This window comes from Heloderma suspectum, chromosome 6 (genome assembly GCF_057233095.1).
Source record: "Heloderma suspectum isolate Gila_16-S chromosome 6, 16-S_ref, whole genome shotgun sequence".
Taxonomy (NCBI): domain Eukaryota; kingdom Metazoa; phylum Chordata; class Lepidosauria; order Squamata; family Helodermatidae; genus Heloderma; species Heloderma suspectum.
The window spans coordinates 74,345,743-74,366,320 of NC_139463.1; the positions used below are offsets into that span (position 1 = coordinate 74,345,743).

The 20,578-nt window shown below is 45.9% G+C and overlaps 1 protein-coding gene across 2 annotated transcripts in view; it reads left to right on the forward strand.

The window, feature by feature from the left end:
* Window positions 1-20,578, forward strand: part of PLXDC1 (plexin domain containing 1) — a 96,843-nt gene that overhangs the window by 37,856 nt on the left and 38,409 nt on the right. For both annotated transcript variants that reach the window (XM_084808295.1, XM_084808296.1), the window contains exons 3-4: window positions 3,229-3,372; window positions 19,628-19,697. In XM_084808295.1, the coding sequence (XP_084664421.1) occupies window positions 3,229-3,372; window positions 19,628-19,697 (214 nt within the window). The remainder of the gene's footprint in view (window positions 1-3,228; window positions 3,373-19,627; window positions 19,698-20,578) is intronic.

The following is a 20,578-nucleotide window of genomic DNA, read 5'->3' on the forward strand; positions in this document are numbered from 1 at the left end:
GAAGACACAAAATCCCTGCAGAGAAAACAATTATGACTGAAACAGAGAGCACAACAGAAGTTTAGAAGAAGATTGGAGAGAACAGAGAAACACACACACACGCCACTGAAATGTATAAGCAGCAACCAAGCAGAACAAAAGCAGAACTTCTTAATGTCATGTGCAATTAACCCGGGGAACTCACTTCCACAGGATGTTGTGATGTCTACAACCAGAAACGGCTCTTAGCCAGGATTTAATAAATATGTGGAGGACAAGTGTGCCAGGAATGATTAGCCATGACAGTCATAAGCACAGCCTGCACATTTAGAGAGGAGATATATCTCTGATTACCTGATGCTGGAGAATGAATGGATGGGCACGTTTTTCTTGCCCTACGCGTTAGCCTTCCTGGGGCATGTGACCAGCCATTGTTGGGAGACAGAATGTTGAGCCAAATGGGCCATTGGCCAGATCCAGCATGGCAATTTTTAATTGCCAGTGTAGTGTAGATGTTAGAGCAGAGGTGGGCAACTTGTAGCCCTTTAGATGTTTTAGCCTACAGGTTTCATCAGCCTTAGCCAGCATAGCCAGTGATGAGGAAACATGGAAGCTGTAGGCCAAAACATCTGGAGGGCCACAAGTTGCCCACCTCTGGATTAGACTATAAGAGTTTGGCTGGAGGGATCATATAACTTAGACCACCCATACAGCCATGAACTCACTGGGTGATCTTGGACAAGTCGTTCTCTTAACCTAACCTGCCTCACAGGGTTGTTGTGAAGATAACATGGGGTATCCCGCATCAACGTATGATGGCCTGAGCTCAGTAGAGAAATGGTGGGTACAAATGATAAGTAATAATAATAATTTTAAAAATATTGGAAATGGGGTCCAATCTAGTTATTTGCCACACAGTTATCATGTAGATGGACTTTTAAGAGGGAGGAGACAATTCTCCGTTTTTAGTGACCACAATCTGTCATCTTCATGGTGGTCTGTAAAGAAAGGTGGCAATTCAGCTCCATAGGGCAGTGAAAGAATTAACCAAATAATCACTCCAGCAGTTCAGTCCCAAGTGGTGGGTGATCACGAAGCATTAAAGGTCTTTGTCACTAGGAAAGGGCCTGGGATAGCTTCTTTCCACCCCCTTCCCAACATAAAAATTTGAATTTTCCTCTTCCCACCTCAGGAAAGGAGACAAATTGAGAGGAGAGGGGAAGCCTCCTGCCACATTAAATGCTTCTTTATAAATAGAATTTCTGTTCTGTGCCCCATCACCAAGCCAGAAAAAAATGGTCCCTTTGGGAGATAGAACTAGATCTCTCAAATGGAAGCTATTTTCTGTTTTCTCCCTCTCCTTCTCTGACCTCAAGACATTTAAAGGGACAATGTGGGAAAAAATGGAGCAGCAAGCACAGTGTAATAACCTTAGCTCAGTAGGCAGACTTTAGCTTAGTGAGATCTACTTTGTTTTTTTATACGAACCCTGAAGTCCACTAATCAGAGCCAAGTACAAATTAGTGGGGGAACCTAGGGCAAATTCCAATGCAAGTCCTACTTAGAGTAGAGAAATAAATGGGACTTAAGTTAGTAATGACTAACTTAAGTCCCATTCATTTCAATGGGTGTACTCTAAGTAGGACTTATGTCAGATTTTGCCCCTAGGAAGCTGCTTTATAAAGAGTCAGACCAAAGGTTTATCTAGGCCAGTACTGTCAACACTGACCTGCAAGCATCTCTCCAGGGTTTCAGGCAGGAGCTTTTCCTGTCCTACCTAGAGATGCTGGGAATCAAACCTGGGACGTTCTGCATGCACAGCAGGTACTCTACCACTGAGCTATGGCCCCTCCCAGTGAAGGGGCAGCGGCATCCCACGAGCCATACAAATTGCACATACAAATTCAAATCTTCACCTGAGTTACTGTAGATCAGGGGTTCTAATACTAAACTCTCAGAGTGGCCGGTAAAGCTGCACAAAACCCTGGTCAAACAATTAACAATCCCATTTTACTGGTGAAGATTGAACACGGAGACCAAGGGCTCCTTCACACAGAGCTTTTATCCTGTGACTGAGAGTGCTCCACTGAAGTTTGCAGGCTGTTTACATGATGCTGTGACCCTGCTCTGAGCCTCCAGGGGGTCTCCTGTACTAAATGCCCTTTGTTCCGTTTTTAAATAGATTGCAGATAATGAGCTATCTGCTTCAGTTTCCTCTGTGAAAAGAGTAAAAGCCTCAAGAAGAGGAGCAAGGTCAATGAAAGATAATGGAAGGCTCAGATATGGGGAGAAGGAGAGGGAAGGGGGCGAGGGAGAAGGAAGCAGGGAAAAAGGGAGTCGTTGTGATCCTGCATTTAAAACAGAAGCAGAAAGCCCCTGAGAGATAAGAAATTATCCTAAGACCAACCATGGCACAGAAGTTTTTTTTACTTTCATTTTTAAATGCTCTTGTTAAAGCGTTGGGAGTCAGAAAGTCTTGCAGATCTACTGTAAAACACCCAGAGATACTTTCTGTTCAGCCCCGGAGCTAGAGTGTTACCCCCCAATGAATGGCACCAATGCACATTTTAGCAATAGTGCGTCACCATCATTATCATCATCATCATCATAAATTAGGGCTACACCATTTAATCAATGAATCTGTTAGAGATTAATACATTTTAAAAAACGGTGGCAAAAATGCTGCATTATTTTTTTTAAAATAAAAATTGCAGGTAGCAAGTTCCATCTTAAAAGAGGTATCCCCTATTCTCTCTCTCTCTGGAATGTCTCTTCTAAGATGATGATTGCTAGGATACATGCATGCATCATCTAAAAACAAAAGATGTACGCTTCTTGCTTCAGAAATATTGTTTGCCTATATGCACATTTAATCGACAGATCATTTTATCAACTAAAATTCATATGATCCATTAAATGTAATCAGCTAATTAAATGAATTACAATAATCAATTACACTGCAGCTCTGTAATTAATAAATCTCAAAACTGAAATTTCCAGTCATTAGGGAGATTCATCACTTTGGCAATTTTTATAGAGATTCATCACTTTAGCAAAAGGCGCAACTTATCTTTCTAGCTGGGGTAGGCAATCTGGTGACCGCCAGATGATTTGGACTACAACTTCCATCAGCCCCAGCCAACATGGCCAATGGACAGTGATTATGGGTGCTGCACTCCAAAACATCTGGAAGGCAGCAGGTGACCTACCCCTGCTCTGTAGTAACCTGATCTGTTTCTCTCTACACAGGAAGACAACCATAGCTACTACATATCCCGGATTTATGGTCCCAGTGAAATGCGAGCCAAGGAACTATGGGTGGAGGTAGCGGAAGCCAACCGGAGCCAAGTCAAGGTCCATGGAATCCTATCCAATACACACAGGCAGGCCTCGGTGAGCCCACCTCTTCACCTGCCCCTGTCCATTCAGTGGCTGTGTGTGTACATGTCCTACTATATCCTTTGATGCAGGCAACCTACAATTGCATTTCCAGCCATTTTCCTGTAGGTGCTGATTGTCTGCATACCTTATCCCAGCCTTCCCCAACCAAGTGCTCCCCAGAAGTTTTGGACTACAACCCCCATCACTCCTGGCCATTGGGTATGCTAGCTGAGGCTGATGGGAGTTGTAGTCCAAAACATCTGGAGGGTGGCATATTTTTTATGACTACAACTCACTTCCCTCTGGTGTGCAGCTTGGACCCCAAGGGAGAAGCAAGCAAATGTGCAGCACCAAAATAAGTGAGGAGGCGGTGCACATGCACACAGAGAGAGAGGGCCCATTGAAAACCCTGTTCCCAAGGGCCTGTCAAAGCCTGGAACCAGCGATTCCACTCTCCTGGAGATGGCCTTCTTCACTTTCCTTTTGTTGGTGCTCTTGGCAGTGCTCTTCCTATGATCCAAAAAGTCAGCAATGAAAGGAGAGCATCTCCTTATCTTAACTGCTGGATCAACATAACAAAAAGCAGCTATTGTGTTGCTAACTCATCATTCATGGGCATTGTTTTCAACTCTCAGGAGATGTGGTCAGCAAATCAATACTAAAGCACCCTCTTATCTTAACTGCTAGGGCACGTAATGGTGCCATTGTGTTCTCAGCTGTTTTCTGTGGGGCTGTTCCTATACATAACTGGGACAAATTATGGGCTAATTAACCTACATTCCACTGCCTTTTTGAATATTCTACCCCGAATTGGGGGTTGCTACGTGATGTTCAAACGTGGACACTATATGTAATTGTGGGTTAAACAACCCACAGTTAATCTAGCTACTAACTGTAGGTTAACTGTGGGTTGTTTAACCCACAATTAATCTATTGTGTCAGGGTATGGACATCATGTAGCAATCCCCAACTGGCCCGATCAGGGGTTGAATATTCAAAATAGCCACGGCATGCACCCAGCATGGCAAATTGTTGGTTAATTAATGCACAAAAATACAGATTGACACCTGCTTATCTTAACGGCAGCATTAATATTGTGCAGCTGAAGTGACATTATGTCTGAGTTCACACCATGTTTCTTATTTTATTTTTTGTTTGGAGCCATTTAGACCCCTCTACACACACACACACTTTGGCTGTGAAGTACTCCCAATTACCCCTTCAGCTTAATTAGGGGCTAACTGACTCCAATACCCTTTTAGTGAAACCTTCAAATTAAACACACACACACACACACACACACACACAGAGCAGGGGGTGGACTAGATGACCGTGAGGTTCCTTCTAACTCTATGAAAATCTGTACCCAAGAATGTGAGCTGTGTAAGGACCTGAGGCCATTTTGACCTCCTCACGATTCTGCTTCTAGTCACCAGGTCAAGTGCTTTGGTCAGTGTCTGTCCTCACACTGCCACTTTTACGCTCTCACCCACAACCCTCTGTTTGTGTGTTGTGATGCTTCACCACTTTCTCAGTTGCTGCCACCAATAACCTCTTTTTGAGCTGCTTTCTTTCTTTTTGGTAGCACAGACCAAGCAGCCAGCATGTGGGGGTTATTTCACAAAACCCTTCTTAATAACTAAAAAGGAAACTGTCTTTTAAAACTGAAAACAAAGAAGGTTTGTTTGGTACAACAGGATTAGAAATAGGAACTGGGTTGGGATGAGGAAAGGATATCAGGAATGATGATTAAATTAAGGCAACACTATAAAATACACAATATAACTCTTGCTTTTAGTTCTATGTTCAAAACCTCTCACACCCTCTCTCACACAATCTGACATACTCTCTAACCCACAGACGATCACACTAGATGTTCTCACTCTTATCTCCCAATCTAATCTCCGATTTATCTAGCTGTACCCAATCTACCTTACTCCCAGACTTATCTGACTCTCTAGAAGCACTCACCCCACCTTTTCCTGCACAAGCTCTCATCCAATCACACTGCATTCCATTCTCACTCAGCCACTCCCCTTTTCTTCCACTTGCCAAACTGTCATGCCTGCTCACACTCTGCCAATCCCCCCCCCCCGACACTCACCTGTCAATCATTCCAGATACATACCAGCCACCATACATATATACAAACCTTTCCTATTTACATATTGTGCATGTGGAATCACGATGTTACCCCCTCCTTTTTGAGAAGTGTAACACTGTGCTTAACTAAGGACAGTGTGCAGCTTTTCCAAAAATAAGGGTAGGTTTACCCAAAAATAAGGGTACCCTAACCCATTTACATTTTACGTTTGTATATAATCTTCTTTCTTCGGGTCTTCTAATCTTCTTTTCTTCTTAGGGGTTTGCCGGTCACCCCTCTGGAACTGGACACTGGATACAGTTCATGATAAAAGTCTCTTTGGCACAGTTCTTAGCTTTTGGTCTTTCCTTTCTTCTTTCTTCGGTTCTTCTTTTCTTTTGTGAGAGTTGTCGATCACCTTGCTGCAACTGCATTGAACTCATCTGCTTCTTTCTTATTTAATTGGAGATGTTATATGCAGCTTAACTGGCTTCTTTATTTTTTAAGTTTAATGTAACAGGATACCTAGACAAGGTGTCCGCCAAGGTGTTATCTTTGCCTTTTATATGTTCTACTAGCTGATATAGTCGGCATTGGATGTAATTTTGTCATAGGCACTATTTGTTAGAAACACATTAAGGTAGGTTTACGCTTCTCAGAAAGGCCCCGTAAGAAAGGTGAAAAGTTGAATCCACCAGACTTGATTAAAAAAGCACAACAATTATAATGAGCAAATTGAATAAAGAACACTACTAAAAATGCAAGAGACTGAATCTGTAACCACTACTACAATATAATCCACACTGAATCTCATAACACTATTAAAATGTTCAACAGAGGCTTCCTTGCTGGATATTGCAGGAAGAGGAGAGAGAAATGGCAGGCTCAGTAGGCCCCTGCAGTGTGATTAGGCCCAGGGCAGCTCCCCCTTATGCCCTGTCTTACAGACAGCCCTGCAGCCAGCCACAAACACACAAACCCAAAAATCTTCAATTCAGCTACGCATAAAACTCTGCTATTTTGCCCTTCATTTTGCAATTGGCTTCTCAGTTCCCCCCAGTTCACTCTTTATGACTAAAGCCCTAAGTCTCCACTCCACTGTGCCATCCCAGCCCCTCAGACAGGCAAGCACACACCGCACCACATTTCACATTAGTGTTAATCACACACTACTAACACATACATCTGGCATTGAAAGGGGTAAAGATAGTTAACACTAACCTGCTCAGGGGCTGGATACTGCAGGAAGAGGGGAGAGAAACTAAATGCTCTCCACAGTCAGAAAAGAAACCATGAGTAAAGGGGAGGGAACAAACGGCGGCCAGCCAATCCAAGGTGAAGGAAGTCAGAGTGAATGGGAGAGAGACCAATAGAATGAAAGATGGCCAATAGGATGACTCATAGCTGAAATCAGAAACCTGGCCTGTACCATGATTGAGAGGGTGTTCTTGTTAGTACGGGAAAGTACAAACAAAGTAATAATGTAGCCCAGTGACTCCTGTCACACACTCTGGCAAGTGAGAATGTGAAGTAAAAGGGGCAGCAACTGTAGGGCCCAAATGTCAGGCTCAGTGGGCCCCTACAGTGTGATTACACCCAGGGCAGCTCCCCCTTATTCCCTGCATTACAGACTGGCCTGCAGCCAGCCACAAATACACAAACCCACACACAATTTTTGACTTTTATATATAGAGAAGATTGACATGTGGTAGTCCAGCAAACCCCAGGACCATCTTTGTAATTGGGAGTTGCTGTTTTTCATGGAGTGCAACCATCTTAAGGCATTATGGTCAGTCAGTAAGGTAAATTGCTGACCCCATATGTAGCACTTCCGCTTACTTAAAGCCCACACAATGACCAGACATTCTTTTTGTGCCGTGAAATAATTTTTCTCATGTTGGTTCAGCTTTCGGCTTAGATATGCCATGGGATGTCTTACATTCTCTTGTTCTTGCATCAGAACAGCCCCCAGACCTGAGCCTGAAGCATCAGTGGATATTAAGAATGCCTTTCCATAGTCAGGTACATGTAAGATTGGGTATTTTATTAACTTTTCCTTAAAATCTGTGAAGGCTTTTTGTCACTTTGCAAACCATTGCACCAAATTTGGCTGATATTTTTTGGTGAGAGCATGCAGAGGTATAGCAATCTCTCCAAACTTGGGGATAAATCTTCTATAATACTCGGCCATTCCCAGAAAAGCACGTACTTGTTTCTTTGTTTTAGGTGGTTCTAGCTTTGCTATGGGTTCCACCCTGTCCCTTATATTGTATGGGCGCTCCCGGGCAGCTGTCATTTTATCTCGCTTAGTGGGTAGGAATACCATAACTTTATCCCCCATTTCAAATTGTCTGTTATGTGCATCTTTGTCATACCATGATTTCTGCTTTACCTGAGCAGATGTTAAAATGGCTTTCACTAATTCCATCATGGAATCAAAAAAATGTCTCAGTCTCAAGACATACTCCATAGAGGAAGTCTTGACTTCCCTTAACTCTCCTTCCCAACCTTGCTTCAGAATGGAAAGGGACCCTTTAGCCTGTCTCCCAAACATTAATTCAAATGGAGAAAAACCTGTAGAGACCTATGGAATTTCCCTATAAGAAAACAAAAAACAGCCAGGGCAGTTTGTCATCCCAGTCTTTCTCATTTTCGTTAGCATACAACTTAATTATTTCTTTTAGGATGCCATTAAAGTTCTCAATCAACCCATTGGTTTGTGGATGGTAACTGGTTGACTTTAAATGCTTTATTCCACACATTTTCCAGACTGCCTGCATTATCTCAGAGAGGAAGACTGAGCCTCTATCTGAAAGAATTTGAGGGAAATCCTAGTCTCATAAAGATCTTGAGCAGTGCTTCCGCCACAGAATCTACCCTGACTGAGGATAGGGACTCTGCATCGGGACATCTAGTGGCAAAGCCTATCACTGTTAGGATATATTTCTTTCCCTTCTGGGTAGGTTGTGGAAATGGTCCAATGATGTTAACTGCTACCCTATGGGAAACTTTTCCTATTATTGGCAGTGGCTGTAAAAGGGCTTTTGCTAAATGGCCCTGTTTACCCACCAACTGACAAATTTCATAAGACTGACAGAATAAATATGTGTCCCTCGCAACACTAGGCCAAAAATAATGAGCCATCAACCTCTTTGTTTTTCCTATTCTCATATGCCCAGCTCAAAGTGGATTATGGGCAATTTCCAGCAACTCTTTTCTGTATTTGGCAAGGAGTACCAACTGTTCAAATGGCTCTTCCTTCAAAGATCTGCCTCTCCTAGGGATCCACAATCTATATAGCAACTCTTTTTTCCAGATAAATTGCCCCCGCGGGTTGACAAATCTATTTGGTCTCTTTTAGCCATGTTCCTGATACTTTCTAGACTTGGGTCTGTGAGAGTCTGCTGTTTAAAAGCTTCCCTTTTTGTCAGCTGTTTCAATACAGTCTCGCTTTGTTGTGGCTCTGTTGTTACAGTGTAACTCTGATGTACTTCTAGGCCAAACTCAGGGGTTGCCGGAGCAATGGGCCTGCTGCCTCTAGTTCTCTCTGCACTACTACCAAGGCTTTCCTGAGGCCTACTCAAGTTTTCTTTCTCATTTTCAGTTTGAGTCAAATAATTTTCTTCAGAAGGGTCTGGGCAAATATGAATTTGGGTTCCTTGCCCCATCACATTTTTCCCAACTCTCACCGTATCTGTGTGCTCAGAATTTACAGCCATCTCTTATTTTCCTTTTCTACACCTCCATTGTAGATATACACTGGCAACTGGAACTTCCCTGTGGGTGCCATTAATCCCTTTTATCCATGGGTTATGTCTTTTTCTTCCACCAGATCTGCTCTAATTAATGAAGTCTTAGCCCCTGTATCCAGCATATCCAAATATTTTGGATCTCCTATCTGTACCATTTCTGTGAGCTCATCATCTAGCTGGGGCAAATTTGACACCTTTAAACTACACAACATAACCATTTCAGGTAATATTTCCGGATCTTTAATATTACCCTGTGGCACCATCTGTGGTTTGTCATTGCTTTCTGCTAAAGCCTGTGTAGGTGGCTTTAACACATTTAGCTAACTTCACAGCATGACTAGATACTCTGGGTTGTGGACTTAAGGCATTGAAACTTATAATGGCCGGTCTTCCCACAATTGAAACATGTTCTCTACCTGCTGTTTGTTACTTGGCTGTGGTAATTTTCTCTTGGTCTGGACATTCTGAAACCTCCTTCTTGTCCAAGTGAATACCCTCTCTTAACTTCCTCCTTCTGACGTAAAGTTTTAAAAATAGGTTTAAATTCACCCTTCCTGAGGTTTCTTTCGTCCCAGCCACCTCTATTCAGTGCCAGATGGTCAGCAATTTCAGCAGCACTCTGAACATCTTTGGGGGAACGGTCTTTCACCAACAGCTTTATTTCTCTGGGGAGTTGGAATAAAAATTGATCTAAAATTATTTTTAAAAAAATTATTGTGTGCCTGCTTTGGCTCCTGTCTCCCATTTCTCAGATCACTCAATCTGGAATTGTACTCAGTGACAAATCTGTCAGAATGGGGTTGTAGAGTCCTGAACTTCTTTCTGAAAAAGTTAGGCCCTAGTTTAAAACGTGCAAACACAGGAGTCTTAAGTCTTCATGTTATTGTTCAGTCGTTAAGACGTGTCCACCTCTTCGTGACCCCATGGACCATAGCATGCCAGGCCTTCCTGTCCTCCACTCTCTCCTGGGGTGTGCTCAATTCATGTTCATTGCATTGGTGATGCTATTTAGCCATCTCATCCTCTGCCATCCCCTTCTCCTTTTGCCTTCAGTCTTTCCCAGCATCAGGGTCTTTTCCACGGAGTTTTCTCTTCGCATTAGGTGGCCAAAATATTTGAGCTTCAGCTTCAGTATCTGTCCTTCCAATGAGCAGTCAGGGTTGACTTCCTTTAGATTGACTGATTTGACCTCCTTGCAGTCCAAGGGACTCGTAAGAGTCTTCTCCAGCACCACAGTTCGAAAGCATCAATTCTTTGGCGCTCAGCCTTCCTTATAGTCCAGCTCTCACAGCCATATATTATTACTGGGAAAACCATAGCTTTGATTAGACGGACCTTTGTCGGCAAGGTGATGTCTCTGCTTCTTACTATGCTGTCTAGGTTTGCCATAGCTTTCCTCCCGAGGAGCAAGCGTCTTTAAATTTCATGGCTACAGTCACCGTCTGCGGTGATCTTGGAGCCCAAGAAAATAAAATCTGTCACTGCTTCCATTTCTTTCCCTTCCATATGCCAGGAAGTGATGGGGCCAGATCATAACCTTAGTTTTTTTTAATGTTGAGTTTCAAACCAGCTTTTGCACTCTCCACTTTCACCCTCAGCAAGAGGCTCTTTAGAGCCTCTTTGCTTTCTGCCATTAGGGTGGTATCGTCTGCATATCTGAGGTTGTTGATAATTCTCCCAGCAATCTTAATTCTGACCTGTGATTCATCCAACCCGGCGTTTCTTATGATGTACTCTGCATATAAGATAAATAAGCAGGGCGACAATATGCGGCCTTGTCGTACTCCTTTCCCAATTTTGAACCAATCGGTTGTTCCATGTCTGGTTCTTACTGTTGCTTCTTGACCCTCATACAGGTTTCTCAGGAGACAGGTACTCCCATCTCTTTAAGAATTTGCCACAGTTTGTTGTGATCCAAACAATCAAAGGCTTTAGCGTAGTCAATGAAGCAGAAATAGACGCTTTTCTGGAATTCTCTTGCTTTCTCCATGATCCAGCGAATGTTGGCGATTTGATCTCTAGTTCCTCTGCCTCTTCGAAACCCAGCTCGTACTTCCGGTAGTTCTCAGTTCACATGCTGCTGAAGCCTAGCTTGTAGGATTTTGAGCATAACCTTGCTGGCATGTGAAATGAGCGCAATTGTACGGTAGTTTGAACACCCTTTGGCATTGCCCTTCTTTGGAACTGGAATGTAAACTGACATTTTCCAGTCTTGTGGCCACGGTTGAGTGTTCCAAATTTGTTGGCATATTGAGTGCAGCACTTTAACAGCATCATCTTTTAGGACTTTAAATAGCTCAGCTGGAATACTGTCATCTCCGCTAGCTTTGCTGTTAGTAATGCTTCCTAAGGCCCACTTGACTTCACACTCTAGGATGTCCGGCTCAAGTTCAGTGACCGCACTCTCATGGCTATCAGGGACATTAAGATCTTTCCTGTATAGTTCTTCTGTGTATTCTTTCCACCTCTTCTTAATCTCATCTGCTTCTGCTGGGTCCCTGCCTTCTTTGTCCTTTATCATGCCCATCTTTGCACAAAACGTTCCCTTGAGATCTCCGATTTTCTTAAAAATATCTCTAGTCTTTCCCATTCTGTTGTTTTCCTCGATTTCTTTGCATTGTTCATTTAAGAAGGCCTTCTTGTCTCTCCTTGCTATTCTCTGGAACTCTGCATTCAGTCGGATATATCTCCCCCTTTCTCCCTTGCTTTTCACTTCCCTTCTTTCCTCAGCTACTTGTAAAGCCTCATCAGACAGACACTTTGCTTTCTTGTATTTCTTTTTCTTTGGGATTAATTTAGTTGCTGCCTCCTGAACAATGTTACGGACCTCCATCCATAGTTCCTCAGGCACTCTGTCTATCAGGTCTAATCCCTGAAATCTATTCCTCACCTCCACTGTGTATTCATAAGAGATATGATTTAGGTCATACCTGAATGGTTTAGTGGTTTTCCCTACGTTCTTCAATTTAAGCCGGAATTTTGCAAGAAGCAGCTCATGATCTGAGCCACAGTCAGCTCCAGGTCTTGTTTTTACTGACTGTATAGAGCTTCTCCATCTTTGGTTGCAAAGGACATAATCAATCTGATTTCGATATTGACCATCTGGTGATGTCCATGTGTAGAGTCGCCTCTTGTGCTATTGGAAAAGAGAGTGTTTGCTATGATCAGTGTGTTCTCTTGGCAAAACTCTATTAGCCTTTGTCCTGCTTCATTCTGTACACGAAGGCCATGCTTGCCTGTTATCCCGTTTTTTTTCTTGACTTCCTACTTTGGCATTCCAATCCCCTATGATGAAAAGGACATCTTTTTTTGGTGTTAGTTCTAGAAGGTGTTGTAGGTCTTCATAGAACTGATCAACCTCAGCTTCTTCGGCCTCAGTGGTTGGGGCATAGACTTGAATTACTGTGATGTTGAATGGTTTGCCTTGGATTCGTACTGAGATCATTCTATTGTTTTTGAGATTGTACCCCAGTGCTTCTTTTCCCACCCTTTTGTTGACTATGAGTGCTACTCCATTTCTTCTAAGGGATTCTTGCCCACAGTAGTAGATATAATGGTCACCTGAATTAAATTCGCCCATGCTTGTCCATTTTAGTTCGCTGATTCCCAAGATGTCGATGTTCAATCTTGCCATCTCATGTTTGACCACCTCCAGCTTCCCTTGATTCATTGATCTGATATTCCAGGTTCCTAAACAATATTGTTCTTTACAGCATTGGATTTTCTTTTCACCACCAGACACATCCACAGCTGAGTGTCCTTTCGGCTTTGGCCCAGCCGCTTCACTCTTTCTGGCGCTACTTGGAAATTTCCTCTGCTCTTCCCCAGTAGTATATTGGACACCTTCCGACCTGAGGGGCTCATCTTCCAGCTTCATATCTTTTAGCCTTGTGATACATTCCATGGGGTTTTCTTGGCAAGAATACTGGAATGGGTTGCCATTTCCTTCTCCAGTGGACCACATTCTGTCAGAACTCTCCGCCATGACCTGTTCGTCTTGGGTGGCCCTGCACAGCATAGCTTATGGCTTCACTGAGTTACGCAAGCCCCTTCGCCACAACAAGGCAGTGATCCTTGAAGAGGAAAGTCTTCATAGGGAACCTCTTTATCTGAGGGAAATGTATTGTACACCTCTGCCAATTCCCCTTTCACCAGGCTTGGAATAAATTTAATAAAGTCTTCCTGTTCAATACCCCAATTAAATGCTGCTTTCTCAAATGTGGATAGAAAGATTTGAGGATCTTGCCCTGGGATTTAAGAGGCAAAGTCTTTTGGGGTTAATCTGGGGCTTTTATGTAAGTCTTTTCATGTTCCCTCTGTTTGTCTCCCTCACTAGACTGTTGTTTTATTCTCATAATTTCTATCTCCATTTCTTTCTCCCTCAAAGTCCTATTTATTTCTCTCCTCCTTCTCAAACGTAGTTTGTTCAATTTCCAGTTCTTGTGTTCTCTCTTTCTCCTCCTTCTCAAGTTCTTTTTGTCTCAACACCATTCCATTTCCATACATTTTATTTCCAGCTGCATTTTGACAATCTCAGACTGTGAGGAATCACTAGCTTTTAACACACTTATGACTGGAACTGTTTGTCTGATCCCTTTTTCTCCTATAAATTCTGCACTTTCAATGTCTTCCATATTGTCACTAACTTCCCCCTCTACCTCAGGAATTTCTGCTGACAAAATGGCTTCATCTTCTACCCTGTCAGTACTCACAACAGGAATTCTCTTTGCTTTCTTGGGAGGCATTTTATTTGAGATTGTGGGGTTTTTTCTTCCCTCACTTGAGAGAGTTTTATTTTTATTTATTTATTATTTAGTTTATTAATCGCCCATCTGGCTGGTCACCCAGCCACTCTGGGCGATGTACAACATACAATAACACAATAAAATTCTACAATAAAAACATTTTCTAAAATACCCTAACCCACCCCAAATGCCTGCCTGAACAGCCACGTTTTTAATGCACGACGGAAGCTCATTAAAGAGGGGGCATGACGGAGTTCCCTAGGGAGGGAGTTCCACAGAGTGGGGGCCACCACAGAAAAGGCCCTCTCCCTCGTCCCCACCAGTCTAGCTGTCCTGGCTGATGGGACAGAGAGAAGGCCATCCGAGGCTGTTCTTGTTAAGCGGCCTGTCTGGTGCTGCTGGAGGCGCTCCTTAAGATAGGCTGGGCCGGAACTATATAGGGTTTTAAAGGTCAAAACCAACACCTTGAATTTGGCCCGGAAAACAACTGGTAACCAGTGCAACTCCTTCAGCACTGGAGTGATGTGACCTCGCCGGCGGCTGCCTTTAATCAGGCGAGCCGCCGCATTCTGTACCGGCTGCAGCTTCCGAACCGTCTTCAAGGGTAACCCCACGTAGAGCACATCACAGTAGTCTAAACGAGAGGAGACCAGGGCATGTACGTCCGATGGGAGCAGATGGTCGGGAAGGAAGGGGCGCAGCCGCCGTATCAGATGGAGTTGATACAGCGCTGTCCGGCTCACAGCTGACACCTGAGCCTCCATGGACAGCTGGGAGTCCAAAATGACCCCCAGGCTGCGGACCTGGTCTTTCAAGGGTAGCCGTACCCCATTCAACACCAGGTCAACATCCCCCAGCCTCCTCTTGTCTCCCACCAAAAGTACCTCGGTCTTGTCAGGGTTCAGCTTTAGCCTATTCCTCCCCATCCAGCCACTCACCGTCTCCAGACATTTGGACAGGGATTCTACGGCCAACCTTGGTGAAGATTTGAATGAGAGGTAGAGCTGCATGTCATCCGCATATTGATGACACTGCACCCCAAACCTCCTGATGATAGCCCCCAGCGGCTTCAAATAGATGTTAAATAGCATCGGGGAGAGGATGGAATCCTGTGGCACCCCACGAGTGGCCACGGGTCCGAAACCTCCTCTCCCAGTGCTACCCTCTGGTACCTGCTGGAGAGGAAGGACCGGAACCACCGTAATACGGTGTCTCCAGTGCCCAACCCCTCCAGGCGGTCCAGGAGGATACCATGGTCAATGGTATCAAAAGCCGCTGAGAGGTCGAGGAGAACAAGGAAGGAGCATTCACCCCTATCCAGAGCCCTCCTCATATCATCTACCAAGGCGACCAAGGCCGTTTCTGTCCCATGCCCAAGCCTGAAGCCTGACTGAAATGGGTCTAGATAATCAGTTTCTTCCAAGTGTGCCTTCAACTGCACCGCCACCACCCGCTCAATCACCTTGCCCAAAAATGGCAGATTTGAGACTGGGCGAAAGTTGTTCAGAACTTGAGGATCCAAGGAGGGCTTCTTTAAGAGCGGTCTTATCACTGCCTCCTTGAGGGCTGATGGCATCACTCCCTCCTCAAGGGAGGCATTCACCACCACCCTGATCCCCTCACCCAGTCTCTCTCTGCAGCCCATAATGAGCCAAGATGGGCAAGGATCAAGTAAGCAGGTGGTCGGCCTTACAGATGAAAGCACCTTGTCCACTTCATCAGGAGGAAGAAGCTGGAACCGATCCCACAAAACCTATTTGCCACAGGCCGCCTCTTGCTCACTAACTGGATCCACAGCGTGCAGAGTAACACACCTAATCTGATCAATTTTATCTGCAAAGTGCCTTGCCAAGGCCTCACAGGAGGCCTTAGAATGCTCCAGTGGTTCCGGAGCCACAGGACCGACCAGGCTCTGGACCACTTGCAACAGCCTCCTGGGACAGCACTGTGCAGACGCGATGGAGGCAGCATAATATTCCTTTTTTGCTGCCTTCACCGCCACGTGATAGGCTGAAGATACAGCTCTAGCCCGTGTCTGATCGTCTTTGGAGCGAGACTTCCGCCACCGGCGCTCTAGCCGTCTCACCTCCTGTTTCAGAGCTCGTAACCGCGGATTGAACCATGGTGCAGTCCAAGCCCTGTTCAGGGGGAGAGGGCGTTTCGGAGCCACCTGATCTAATGCCCCAGTGATTGCAGCATTCCAGCCACCCACCAGGGTCTCGACCGAGTGGCCGTTGGTGTGCCCCAGAGAATCCCCAAGCGCGTTCAGGAATCCGTTTGGATCCATAAGACGCCTGGGGCGGACCATTTTAATGGGTCCTCCACCCCTGCGGAGGGGTTGTGGAACCGAGAAGTCCAACGTCACCAGATAGTGATCTGACCATGACAAGGGGGTGGTGGATATACCCCCGACTTCCAGATCACTCCCCGCTTCTCCAGAAACAAACACAAGGTCTAGTGCATGACTGGCTACATGGGTGGGCCCAGTTAGAATATGGTGCAGCTCCCAGGAGGCCATGGTCTCCATGAAGTCCCGAGGTGCTCCTGTGAGGACGGCCTCCGAATGTACGTTGAAGTCCCCCAACACCAATAAGTTAGGGGACTGTACACGTACATCAGAGACCACCTCCAGCACCTCGGCCAAGGAGTCAGTCGTGCAGCGGGGTGGACGGTACACGAGCAGAATCCCCAGACTGCCCTTCGGGCCCAACCTCCAGTACATGCACTCAGCAACCTTGGTCTCCCGGAGAGGGGGCCTGGTGAAGACCAAGGACTCTCTGTAGATAACAGCCACTCCCCCTCCCCGATCCCCAGCCCTCGGCTGCTGTGCATATGAAAATCCAGCTGGACACATGGCTGCAAGGGTTGGAGCAGCAGCCTCGGCCAGCCAGGTCTCCGTAATACATGCCAGGTCTGCACCCTCATCCAGAATCATGTCATGGATGAGGGAGGTTTTCTGGGTAACAGAGCTGGCATTGCAGAGCAGCAAACGAAGGCCAGAAGATGGGGTCACGCCTCCCCCAGCCATCCTTTGGCTCTGGACAGGCCCGGAGCAGGGGACAGATATTACACATCTCTCCCTTGTTCCCCTTACCTGGCATGGCCTGCCCCTAGTGCTCCGCTAGCACCTGCCGCCCAGCCTCGGTATGTTCTGGCCCCCAACACTCCCCCCACTGCCACCATCAGGTGGACACATGCCCCCTCGCTCCCACCTATCAGGCAGGCTACCCACCCCTAAAAATGCAACAAAATCCCCCAGAAAAACAAACAAACATTAAAACAATTAAAAATCTCCTTAAAAATAATGCCAGGCCGGAGTCCACAGGGAAGGCCTGGTGGTGGTGGTGGTGGTGGTGGTGGCGGCGGCGGCGGCGGCGGCGGCAGCAGCAGCAGCAGCAGCAGCAGCAGCAAGCCCGGCAGCAGCAGGCACGCCTCTTCCCCGGTGGTGGTAGCCTCTCCTGCTGGCCCTGGCTCTCCCACACCACCTCAGCCAGCCAGCTTATGTAGCCCCTCCAGGGAGGGGCAGGTGGAGCAGCACAGCTGGCTCTGTACCTGGGGGCCTGGTCCTGCAGGGACTGGCAGTCTGCCAGGCAGAAGTCTACAGGGAAGGCCTGGTGGTGGTGGTGGTGGCGGCGGCGGCGGCGGCGGCGGCGGCGGCGGCGGCGGCGGCGGCAGCAGCAGCAGCAGCAGCAGCAGCAGCAGCAGCAGCAGCAGCAGCAGCAGCAGCAGCACACCTCTTCCCCGGTGGTGGTAGCCTCTCCTGCTGGCCCTGGCTCTCCCAGGCAACCTCAGCCAGCCAGCTTATGTAGCCCCTCCAGGGAGGGGCAGGTGGAGCAGCACAGCTGGCTCTGTACCTGGGGGCCTGGTCCTGCAGGGACTGGCAGTCTGCCAGGCAGAAGTCTACAGGGAAGGCCTGGTGGTGGTAGTGGTGGTAGTGGCGGCGGCGGCAGCAGCAGCAGCAGCAGCAGGCCCAGCAGCAACAGGCACGCCTCTTCCCCGGGGGTGGTGGTGGTGGTGGCGGCCTCTCCTGCAGGCCCTGGCTCTTTTACTTATTTTCTAAAGAGTGTTTCGCTTATGTTCTTTTAAGGTCTGTTTATAGTCTGTGAAAGTGTCTGTACTCTTTTTTCTTCTTTTATTTTTTTTTCTGATCCTTTTCTGTGAGAGTTACTTTCTGTTCAGCTTCCAGTCCTTAACTTTTTCCAAGCTACCCCTACATACACACACACACGCACTGCTGCTCTCTGGGTTCTCAAAGGGCTCTACACACACACTTTTACTTTGTGTGAGGTAATTCTATTTTGTGATCCCAGCAACTTGGGCAACACACTACTTTTCCACAGGTTTTCCTTCCTTTCAACAGAACACACTTAAGATTTCCTTCTCGAAATCTAAAAAGGCTTCTCTTTCGAAATCCCAGCTCTACCACCACTTGTGAGGACCTGAGGCCTTTTGGGCCACCTCACGATCCTACTTCTAGTCACCAGGCCAGGTGCTTTGGTCAGTGTCTCTCCTCACGCTGCCACTTTTAGGCTCGCCTCTCACTCACAACCCTCTGTGTGTTGTGATGCTTCACCACTTTCTCAGTCGCTGCCACCAATAACCTCTTTTTGAGCTGCTTTCTTTCTTTTTAGTAGCATAGACCAAGCGGCCAGCACGTGGGGGTTATTTCACAAAACCCTTAATAACTAAAAAGGAAACTGTCTTTTAAAACTGAAGACAAAGAAAGTTTATTTGGTACAACAGGATTAGAAATAGGAACTGGGTTGGGATGAGGAAAGGATATCAGGAATGATGATTAAATTAAGGCAACACTATAAAATATACAATATAACTCTTGCTTTTAGTTCTATGTTCAAAACCTCTCACAACCTCTCTCACACAATCTGACATACTCTCTGACCCACAGACTATCACACTAGATGTTCTCACTCTTATCTCCCAATCTAATCTCCGATTTATCTAGCTGTACCCAATCTACCTTACTCCCAGACTTATCTGACTCTCTAGAAGCACTCACCCCACCTTTTCCTGCACAAGCTCTCATCCAATCACACTGCATTCCATTCTCACTCAGCCACTCCCCTTTTCTTCCACTTGCCAAACTGTCATGCCTGCTCACACTCTGCCAAAAAAAACCCCTCACACTCACCTGTCAATCATTCCAGATACATACCAGCCACCATACATATATACAAACCTTTACTATTTACATATTGTGGAATTGCCACAAGCTGCACTTCCATTAATGCACTGCACAAGCGCAGGATTCAGTGTCCATTGCAGAATTCAGCACCCAAAGAATCTCGGCTTCAATTTATTATAAAAAAGGAAGTTTCTTGAGGCAGGAAAGATGAGCTTGAAAATATGCAAATGTACTTGGCAACATTTCAGAAGCCAGGGGAGGGGCTTTCATGCTCTGCCCCTCTCTGTGATTAGTCAAAACAGAATAAATTATGCCAGTCAGTAAATATATGCAAATCTGAGTAATGTGTGTAACTGAAAACAAATTACTGGCTTTCATTGGCACAGAATCTGGATTTCCCCTCCTAATGCAAAGATTTGTATCTGTAACCCCAACCAATGCTGCCCATCGATCAGTTGTAAATCTGGGAACGTGAGCATGCTCCACACATCACCCAGCACACCTCCTGCCTTTAATGCTGTTATTCCCATCTGTCCTCCTACAGAGAGTCATCCTGTCATTTGATTTCCCCTTCTATGGGCATCACCTGCGGCAGGTCACCATAGCAACAGGAGGTGAGCCACACTGGGTACCACATCAGGTATATGGGATGCTGTTTTGCAAAGATTTACAGAATACGGATGGGTAGCTGCAGCAAAGGTTTCAGCAGCAACATGGCATTAACTATTTAGATCATGGTCTCTGTGACATCCCCATTATTTTACCCTATGTCCTTGGACTTTAAGTCTAGCCACTTTGAGTGTAGGAAGTATATGTTCCGGCTTGCCCCACCCCAACTCACCCCATTGCTGCCTGCCAGCATGCCCAGGTAGTGCATCTCTCATTTGTGAAATAAGGAGAAAAGGGTGATGTGGGAGACACTGAAGTAAACCTGCAAGGTTATTATTTCTGCTTTCATTCATTTGCCCTGGCTTGGATTTCTGTAATCTTCCCTAACCTAACCTTCCACAACCTGGCACCATCCAGATGTGTTGGACTACAACTCCCATCACTCACAGCCAAAACCACCCCATTTGCTGTGGTGATGGGAGTTGTAGTCCAACACATGTGGACTGCACCAAGTTGGGGAAGGCTGTGGCCTAGAAGGAAGGCAGCTGGCTGGCCACTGTGTAAACAGAATGCTGGTCTAGATAGGCCACAGAGTGCAGAACCTCTGATTCAGCTTGGTCTGATTCAGCATGGATCTTCTTATGTTCTTATGAAGGCAAGGCAATAATTACTAGAAAATATTTGTCAGAGGATAATTCCTCCTCAATTATATGCATTCCCTCCTTTAATAAGGTCTGATGGGTAATAGGAGACAGGAAAGCTAATATCCCATTTCAGGAAGATGGGTGAATCCCTGAGCAGACATGAGTCACTTCCCACTGCACTTCAAAACTGGCCCAGGTTGGTCCAGCCTTCCCCAACCTGGTGCCCTCCAGCTGTGTAAAGC